This window comes from Asparagus officinalis, chromosome 6, assembly GCF_001876935.1.
Source record: "Asparagus officinalis chromosome 6, Aspof.V1, whole genome shotgun sequence".
In the NCBI taxonomy this organism is placed as follows: domain Eukaryota; kingdom Viridiplantae; phylum Streptophyta; class Magnoliopsida; order Asparagales; family Asparagaceae; genus Asparagus; species Asparagus officinalis.
The window spans coordinates 78091653-78102210 of NC_033799.1; the positions used below are offsets into that span (position 1 = coordinate 78091653).

Sequence of the window (10558 nt, forward strand, 5' to 3'; positions counted from 1 at the left end):
CATTATTATTGCGGGCGTAAAACGATACCTCAAAAAGCCGGTTGGCCTTAGTACGCTCTAACGAATTCTCTCATCATCAGCCAACCTCAAAGAAAGGGTCGAGAGAGGACGGGGCGGCTGGGGGGGGGGGGGGGGCATCCACATCGTCCAATTTCCCCAAAAAGAAAGTCCTTCAAATTATCATTATTTCCATATTAATCAAATCATTTTAATGAAACCAATTAGTTAGTATCAAGGACATTATGTCAATCAAAAAGATCTGAAGCGTAAAAATTGCCACTCAGGGCATCTTCAACAGCCGTCCTATCTCACGTCCTAGACTAAATATAGGGAGTAGAAGGGGGTGAAAGTTGTTCTAACATGCTCCTTATGGTGGAGACTAAATATATGAAATATGATTTTGTATTCTAAATCAATGGTAACTCTCTATATTTAATCTCAATATAGGGAGCATTGTTGGAGCAACTTTCCCCCCTTCTACTCCTTATATTTAGTCTATGACATGTGATAGGGAGCCATTTGGAGAGCATTGTTGGAGCACTTTACTCTTTATTTGGCTTCCTATTTCTTAGGACGAGAGATTTGCTTTTCAAATATTGAAAAAACAAATGATCACTTTTGGAGATGCTCTCACACAACTACTATACGCACATGCTATGCCCATTAAAGCCGATGCTTGCTGAAGAAGCTATCGTTAATTATGTGAATCTCAATGTGCATGTGCTTTATTCATACACCACCACACCAACCTTTGATGCGTACGATACAAAAAAAGAAGAAGAAGAAAGAAGAAAGAACATTTTATTAATGTTTTAGGGCTGCTGGGTGATGATGGTCTTATCAGCAGCATCACCTCCCTTTGTGCCAATTAAGTAACCATCATTTTATTACAAAATCTTTCTATAATCCGCGCATCATCGTTAATTATCACCACCCTACGTTACGACGAAACAAATGATCGATCATAAGGTCACATTACGCCACACGACGGAGGCTGCTCCTCGCAGATGAACTCACAGGTCTTGGTCCCACCGTAGCATGGGCCCCCGAACTCATAGTCATAGGGTGGGCCCTTATAGTCACACACAACCGGTCGGTTGGCCGCGTAAACGGGTCGATAGAGGTCCTATCCAGCACAGAACAAGCTATCTGCACCCACCGAAGGCCTCGATCCAAGGCCTGCCAGGCAGCCGCAGCAACCCGAACCCGGGAGTCCAGCGGCGCTCGGGTGGTACGCCGGTTCCGCGGTTTAGCACCGGTTCAGGCTGTGGAGGTTCGGGTTGCAACCCTCTGCTCGGTCCGCGGCGCCTGGGGGGGCGGGGTTCGGGCGCTGGGGGGCGGTTCGGGCGCTGGAGGTTCGGGTGGGCGGTTGCGGTTCCGGGGCGGCGGGCGGCCGGGGTCGGGCTTCTTCTCTTCGGGGCGGTGGGCGCGCGGCGGGGGCGGGGCTCGACTGTTTGGCGGCTCTACTGGCCACAATTGGATGTCCTTGATGACCTTGCAGGCTTTGCAGCATATCTTTTTGATGAGCTTCCTCGGATCGAAGGGTCCGGAGATGGTAACGCTGTTGTTCTTCTCATCGTAGATCACCGATCGTATCCCCTCCCGATCTCAATTTTCATAAATATATATTAATTATTAGGGGAAAACAAAAAGACGAAACGAATATCGCAAAATGTTATATTAATTATTGGGTAATTAACGATCCTCATACCAGCTGTTAATTAACGGAGCAATCAATACATTGGTTTTTACAAAAATTAAATACAAATGGATGGGATGGATTGGATACCTCGGAGTTTGCAGAGAGTCTTCTTGATCTTCTTGGTGCAGGCGACGCACTGGAGGTCTACTTTTAAGATTACCGTGGAGAGCTGGATACATACGTATACGAAATTAATAGTGATTGAGATGCCAATTATATATGAGAATCCGGAGCGAATTTATTACTGATTAAAAGGAAAATTAATTTGAAAGGGCTTTTAGCTGCTACTGAAAGAAGAAAAAAAAATACTCCAGATGATATATAGACGTCGTGATCTTCATAACAAGAGCGGAATTTAATCAAACAGGGAGCACGCACGCAGATAACAATATTTTCTGGTCTTAAAAATTAATTAAAGAAAAGGACAGTTTGATCAGTGAGTTGAGGTAGATTAATAAGCGAAGCTAACCTTCTCTGACATTATTTTGAATTGAGCCTTGAACCGTCCGTACGGAACAAGAGGCGGCTTGGCCCCAAAACGTGCGGGGCTGAATTTAGAGAGAGAGAGAGAGAGAGCGGGGGAGGGAGGGAGGGGGAGCGAAAAGGGGGCTCCCCAAGGGAAGATATTTATACGCTTTAATGGGATGGGGGATGGGTGGGGACTGGTGGACGACAAATCGCATGGTTACACGTGTCAAGCAACCACGCCGCAGAAGCCCATGGTAGGTTAATAATAAGGGGTAACTAATTAATTACTCCACGTAACTAATAACACCGTACGCAACTGTCTATCCATCCGTAGGTAACGCGTCCCCTTCAAAAATCACCCTGTTTCATAAAACGGTTAAAACCTAACCCGCTGCCATTTGTAGTTTATGCTGAGAATTTAGACATTTAACCGATTATTAATTTTCTACTTCTTTTTTGTTCAGTGAATAAGAAGCGACTTAAATTCTAAAAATTCGGAAATTGAAATTGTAGACAACAAGCTTGGAAAAAAAATACGTGGCTATATTTTTTAAACAATTAATGAAGAAAGTGATGCGTGGAAAAGATTTAGCATCTTTGACGATATATATTAATTGATTAATTAATTGTTTTTTGAGGAATAAAACAAAAGAAGAACAGCTGTTGCCTACTTCAGTGTTGGGTACCACCCACTGTGTATAGATGGATGACATGCACCACGCCATACAAATGACAACCAACGTCTCAAGAAGGGTTAGACTAGCGAATCATCAATCAAAAAGACACTAGCAAAACATGCATGATGCCAAGGTGACGGGTGGCGAACCTATCGCCAATGTTGGTCGTCCCGCCAATGGTCTTTGACAGTAGAACTGAAAGTACCATAGAGGGGGGTGAATAGGACATTTGCTAATCTAATCCGATATTAATACCGATTTAAAACTTATTAATAATTATATCCTAGCAAGTATGATACTTAACAAATTATAAGCAATGATATGTAATTAAAAACAAGGGCGATACAAACATGGATAAATATGCAAATGATATAGTTGACAAAACAAGGACGATATAAACATGGACAATTCATTCGAGACCCTGTGCCGGCTTGGTCCTCCTTTTGGTCTTTCTTTTGAGTAGTAATCTTGATGAGTAGCTTCCTTCTCAAACTCTTTTTTGCTTATAAACTCCCTTATGTAATTTTATCGTTATTTGGTGATGTAATACCTTCTAAGTTAATTTAGCCTAGGCTGGTGACTTTCAGTTTTTTTTTTACTTTTCCTTTCTTTTCACCTTCTCCTGGCCTCCTTTTGGTGAGTTAGGATTGTAATTTCTATGTAAGTTTCTTGATATAAATATATATATAATGAGCAGGAAAGTTTTTCCGCTTTTTCAGTTCAAAAAAAAAAAAGGAATTCTATTCTTATGAGGGGTAAGCTTTGTTTTTTATTTAAAATGAAGGATTGTTAACCTCATGATAACGTTAATCTTTTAACAATAATATTTCTCTTATATTATTTTCTTTGTGCATTTGAAGTTTTTCGTGGATTCGGAGATCATTCTCTGCGGACTGAAAGAGCACTCTTGGTAGCTTCTGAGATTTAGCACTTTCTCACTGATTGCTGATCATCTTCGTCAACCAATCTGCCAATCTAGATATGATAATATCACCTGCCCACAGTATCCTCAATCAATCCGCTACAACTCATATGTACCTTTGATGTAGCCATAGTTGTGTGTGATCACCTTGACTATACAAAGTAAACCATGGATACCATCTCCAAACAAATACAGAAGATGGAAGTCTCCAACGGCTTCCTTTAGGCAATTCGTAATTTGTAGGATTCCTCACAAAAAAAATATACATATATAATATAATATACATAATGATAAAGGTGCCGCCAACAAAAGGTGCGGTCTACGTCAAAAGCTAGCCCTCCCCGATCCTCTAGCGGTACTGGAAACGCCCACCATTTTCTTTTCTTCATCCCTTCAAGCGGCGGCTGATTTGGGACTGCCCATCAAATGTCAATATGATGACGGTTGTAAAAGTCTAATGTTAAGTGGTTGCCTGCCCTAAAGTTTCTTATTCCAAATTAATTTCATGAGTTAGATGAGTATCATAAGAGAACTTGTGGCCGCACGTTTTGTTAATTTGGGAAAGAACTCTGCCCATCAAATTTCTAGCTTTAGCACTGTGCAATTGTTCGGTTAGTTCGGCTTTTGGTCAAATTTAATCAAATCAAACCAAACTGCATATCATTCTAAACCGAACTGAATCGATTCAAGTCGGTTCGGTTCGGTTCGGATCGATTTTTTCGGTTTTCACTTGGATACAAATGTTATGTCTCAATTCAATTTCACTCATAATTTGTTGACGAAAAAAGAAGTCTCTTACACTTTAATTTATTGAAATTCATAAACTATCAAATGCTACTGAATATTAGATATAGAAATCAAAATCTTATTCCTGCCAAAGTTCACATAAATTTTTTTTAGAGAAAACTTACATAAAAAATTTAAGTCATCTCAATCTGATAGACAAAGTAGATAAAAAGTATGTAATAATTTGGATGTTGGGTATAATTTCTATAAAATTATAAGTTTGATCCAAAGAGAAGTCTGATTCAAAGATTTTCTTGCATTGTGTGTATCAATCAAGGAGAAAAATCAAGAAAAGATTAGAATTAACATTATAGTTTAAGTTTCTTATCTCCAAAATGGATTGGTCCAAAGCAGAAGAAGCTAATAGATAGTAGAGAGAGATATAGAACTAGAGATGATGAAAAGCCCTAGAATTGGAGAGGATACTATTGTTGGGGTAGTTCTTCGCTATCAGGTTGCGTGAGAGAAAAAGATATTATTCTGTAGCGAAGCAACTGTATATGAACTATAATGGGTCAAGTTTAAATGGATGCGGATAGTAATTAGAATGAGTAATACAATTCGATCGGTTCGGACAGTTCAAGTTGAAATTTTTTTAACCTAACCCGAACCGAACTCTAGTTAAAACCGAAGCGAATTGTCACGTTTCGGCTGGTTCGGTCGATTTGTTCGGTTTGAACCAAACTATGCTCACTCCTATCTAGCGCTACCTAATTTAACATGGTGCATCTGCTGTCAAAATAGGAATATAACAATATAAAAAACAAATTAAAGAGTTAGAAAATTCAAGCCTGATCGGGAGCAGTCGTGATGTCACTGCCCTAGAAGATTAAGGACCCGTCTATCACCCTGGCGCAATTTGTCCCCTCTCCCCTAGCGGTAAAAATCCCCGAAATCGGCCAGCCTCTGCACTCGGGCGTGAGTCACAGAGCTTATGCTCAGACGAAAACGATTGCCCAAAAAATAGAAATATAAATATGTAGCCGAAATTTCTTGGAGAAATGAGAATAGAGAAAGAAGAGAGCTTAGAAGTTCTTCTCTTCGTTGGTGTGCTTCTGAATGAGCTCCAAGCCTGCTTATATAGGTGAGGAGAGGTGTAACCCCCGTTGAATCCAAGAGACCGTTACGCACAAATCTTGCTTCCGTTATCTGCATGCAGCTGTTACAGAACTGTTTGTTGGAAAATTTATAGTAAAAAGAAAATGAAGGAAAATTAATTTGTATTCCTTTAAATCTTAATTATAATTGGATTCCGATTACAAAAGAGAAGAGAATGATCTGAATTCTCCCCTTTGTTTAAGTCTGGTTCTTCACGGTGGCGATGAGATGCCTCCATCGAATGCTCGTGTCGAGTTTGCTTCTCGTTGACGATCCGAACGTTTTGATTCACTGGAACATGGTCTTCTCCTCACGATTTGACGTTGTGGAGAACTTGCAAAGCAAGTTTTAGGACTCTGGACGAGTTGATAACTCTGAACGAGTTTGAAACTCTATGAAAGAGTTGATTTGAACCGAAAGTTCGGTTAATCAGCCAAGGGAATGCTCCAAGGACTTTGCTGTTGCAGAAAGCTCCAAGATGCCCGATCAAGGATCCCCAAAAAGTCAGCCGAAAAGAGTATCCGAACTCAGTTGAGTTTCCCACTATTTATAGGGGATTTAGGGGTGTAACCGCCCCCTTAAATCTCTCATTAATGAGGGTTTAATAGGGTGTAACTGCCCCCTATAAATCTCTCCACGATAGGGTAGTGATCCCCTCAAATCGTGGTGAGAAAACGGTTCTGGAACCGTTCAAATCGTGCTTGAACGAGTCAAACACTAAAAACAGCGTTCTGGGCCCGAACTCTGTGTTTTAGACCTGAAACGCAGAGTTGGGCCTGTTTTAGGCTGAAAACGCACAGGTCGTGATGCGCAGAGATGAACTCTGCGTTTTGGACTTGGGACGCAGAGTTGGGTTCTGCATGAACTGTGTGTTTTGGACCTGGGACGCAGAGTTGGGCTCTGCATGAACTGTGCGTCTTGGACCTGGGATGCAGAGTTGGGCTCTGCATGAACTGTGCGTTTTTGTCGTTGGACGCAGAGTTGAACTCTGCGTTTCAAGTCCACGAAATCTGCATTTCAAGTTTGGAACGCAGCCACGACCTCTGCGTTTTGAATCTCAAATGTGGTCACGACCTCTGCGTTTTGAGTTTAGAACGCGGGCATGACCTCTGCGTTTTGAGTTTGGGACGCGGGCATGACCTCTGCGTTTTGATTCTTAAATGTGGTCACGACCTCTGCATTTTGAGTTTAGAATGCGGGCATGACCTCTGCGTTTTGAGTTTGGAACGCGGGCATGACCTCTACGTTTTGAATCTTGGATGCAGAGCTAAGCCTCTGGCGGGCTCCGTGAACTTCAGCCTAAGTCCAATGTTCAGACGAAGTCCAGTCTTGCAGACAGACTTCAGAACATAACTTGCTGCGAAGAACATATCATAACTTTCAAACCGTAAGTCAGAATTGGACGAATTATATATGAAAATCAGCTATCTCGACGAGACGGAGCCGACCAAACCAACCCCATGGGGTTTGGTTTGCTCCGTCGGTTTTGCCAAATTCCTTACGGTTTGAGAGATATCTGTGTTTTAATATGAAGAGACCGTCGATTTGTAGTCTCTTTTGCTAGAGTGTTGCAAAGATCGTCATCTTGTAACCTTCGTCTTGGCTCCTTGAAAATGTGAGAGTCGTCAGATTGTAACTCCCGATGTTGATTGTGAAGGCTGTTGATTAGAGCTTTCATCAGTTATTGCGAAGGTCGTCAGATTGTAACCTTCTACGTGAAAGTTTTCAAATTGTAGCCTTCTGGAAGTCGTCAAATTATAACTTCCGTCATCGGTGTTTGATGGGGATAATATATCTGTTGTGATTTTTAGACAGCCTACAAGAACGTGTAAAACATGTAAAAATAAAAGCTTGAGAAGCAAAAATGTGTGCGGTGCGGCGTGACGTGGCGCGCGCGTGCGGGCGAGGCGTGGCGTGCGTGAGCGCGCGCACGTGTGTGAGATAGATATGCAAAGCCCACAAAACCCAAAACACTATTCAAAGCCCAATAACGAGAGAACCATTATATACCCTATACTATTCATCTCATTTTCCAATGTGGGACTGTTCACAAAGGCAAAAATTGACTTTTCATGAACAAAGCATCCAACAGTCCCCCCCAAAAGGCAATATTGACTAAAAATTTAAAATAATAAATCAATAAATAAATCACAAAATAAATGTAGGTTGGACAACCTTTCGTATTGTAGGCTGTCTAAAAATCACAATAGATAGCCGATCCCTATCAAGCCCTGATAATGGAAGTTACAATCAGACGACTTTCTAATCACTGCATCCGCAACTCTGCAACCGCTATAAACACAGCCTCATCCCTGAGATGATTGATCTTGATGGCTGCGACAACAGCATGACTAATATTATATTAGCAACTATTAGAGATGCTGATGAGCAGTGTAATGATTTCAGAAATAAAAGGGTGGACTTAGTTGGTGAGTTGCTTGGTAGAGAGCTGTGGGCAAATATTCATCTTCAAAACACTATGGATGTTGATTCCCGTCAAGCTCTCACAACGAAAGCTACAATCAAATAGCTTTCGGGTCGACAATCGGAAAGGGCAAATAGGAGACTTTTCACACAGATCGAGAAGAGTTACAATTTGACGACGCTTCCGACAGCTGATGAAAACCCTATTCAGTGGCCTTCACAATCGATGGTGAGAGTTACAATCTGACGACTCTCATATCTTATAACAGGCAAAGATCAATAAGCAATGGCCTTTGCAATGTCATAATAGACGAGGTTACAAGTCAACAACCTCTATCAAACGCAGAAGGTCACTTCTGTGAAACGCACACAACTTGTGTGTTCTCCAGCAAATATCTAACTCTGCAACGCAGAGTTAAAGCACTAAACGCACACATAACGTGCGTTCTTCAACAGGCTCAACTGTGTGTCCCAAACTCTGGACGCAGAGTTGAACTTCAACGCACCAGCGACCTGTGCGTTTCCAATTCCAGAACGCATGCGGCATATGTGTCTCAAATCTCTAACAAAGATTTAACTCCGCGTCTCAAGCCTTGGACGCAGAGTTAAAGCCCAGAACGCCAACTGAGGCGTTTTGACTTGTTCAAACGCAAGCCGAACGGCCTCAAAACCGTTATCCCACGTTCTGAGGGATCTTCGCCCACTTAGGAGCGGATTTAGGGGTTGGTTACACCCCTAATCCCCCCTATAAATAACCGACTTACTCAACCGAGTAAGGGGTTGATCGGTTTCTAGCAGAAAAAACCGCATAGGGTTGAGGCGAGCTGGCATCAAAACCGCCTAAGGTCAACAAATCTCAGCAGTTCAACAGTACAAGAAGAAGATCTTTTGAAGATCAAAGAACTGATCAACGATCAGTTAATCGAATCCCGGAGGATTTCTTCATCAACGGCATAATCCACTTGGCAATTAACCGAATCTTCGGTTCCAACAACTCTGTCACAGAGTTTTAACTCGCTCTGAGTTTATTTTTGAAACTCATTTAAGAGTTCGTGATTAAGCTTGCAATCCAAGCTAATCACATAAAATCAGACATTCGGTTTTTAACAACTCTTGTCAGAGTTTTCAACTCGTTCTGAGTTCTTTATACTCGTCAAGAGTTCTAAACCGAATTCATCAAGCAATTCAATCGGTTTCGTGAGATAGGACGGTCGGATCGTCAACGGAGAGCAAGTTCGACGCGATCAATCGAAGGAGGCACTCCACCGCTACCAAGTAGAACCCAGTTTTAAATAAAGGGGAGAATCAAATTCATTCTCCTCTCTTTTGTAATCGGAATCCAAATTGTAATCGATTTTGAGAGGAATACAAGTCAAATTTTTCTTTCATTGTCTTTTTACTGCAAATTTCCAACAAACACGTATAGTGAATTCGGGAGAGGTAGCTTTCAGCTTTTAACCTTTCCTTAGTGAGTTCATCGCCACCTGAGGGACATAATGGACTAGGCCTTGAATTAGGCCACTTGGATCAGGTATTGATAAAAACACACACAATACGTTTTTATCTATTGAGCTAAGCGGGTTGAGCGTTAAAGGCCATGCTCACAAAAAACCAAGTCATGAGAGTGTTAGGAGTCAGCCTTGCCCCCCCAACCACGGCCATCACAGTTCCTCTCACGTAGATAAGTCCTCAAAAGGTACTACAGCTGTTTATTTAATACTCCCCCATAATACACACGTTGGACTTATTAAGAGTAAAACTCAGCCTAGCCAGCTGTATCATAAGAGCATCGTCATCATAGAGAAGGGGTAGTAGTAAATGCTACATAATGATATATAAATATATCTAGGTCGATGCTCTACACGAGAGTCACTTGTCCAGCTTGTTTCTACCACATTGAACCGACATTAGGACTACGTCTCCAAATAAGTGTTGGGTTGCCGCTATCAGTGACCTCATTTATGAGCTTAACCTCATCTCCCTCGATGAATCCAGAACCACACTCCTGGATAATCCCTTAGTCAAAGGGTCAGCAAGATTTTTCTCAGACTTTACAAAGTCCAAGATCACACTTTGCCTAATAGGCGTTGTACAGACTTATATCTTATTTGAATATGTCTGTTATGTTTTTTATTTACATGTACTTGCTTTAGAAGCTCTATGGTAGATCTAGAATCATAGTGAATGGAAATAGGAGGAGAGGGTTTAGGGACCAAAGGAAGTTCAGAGAGAAGATCTTTTAACCATTCGGCTTCTGTGTAAGTAGTATCAAGAGCAATCAGCTCAGATTCCATGGTGCTACTGGCAATTATTGTTTGCTTACATGATTTCCAGGATACAGCAGCACCACCAAAAAGAAATACATATCCAGATGTAGACTTTACACTGTTGGAATCCGTGACCCAGTTGGCGTTACTATACCCTTCTATAGCGTCAGGGTAACCAGTGTAAGTCAAGCAATAGTCAATTATGCCTTTTAGA

General features: G+C 41.6%; 1 protein-coding gene across 1 annotated transcript; it reads right to left on the bottom strand.

The window, feature by feature from the left end:
- LOC109846367 (protein PYRICULARIA ORYZAE RESISTANCE 21-like) lies at positions 1261-2294 on the bottom strand. The gene is made up of 3 exons (XM_020415593.1): positions 2172-2294; positions 1790-1871; positions 1261-1607 (listed from the first exon to the last, which is right to left on the bottom strand). Exons 1-3 carry the CDS (start codon positions 2181-2183, stop codon positions 1261-1263), a joined length of 441 nt encoding a protein of 146 aa, XP_020271182.1. The 5' UTR covers positions 2184-2294.

Coding starts and splice junctions, on each gene's coding strand:
- LOC109846367 (XM_020415593.1), bottom strand. Junction 1,608..1,789: donor GACTCTCTGCAAACTCCGAG/GTATCCAATCCA, acceptor ATGAAAATTGAG/ATCGGGAGGGGATACGATCG.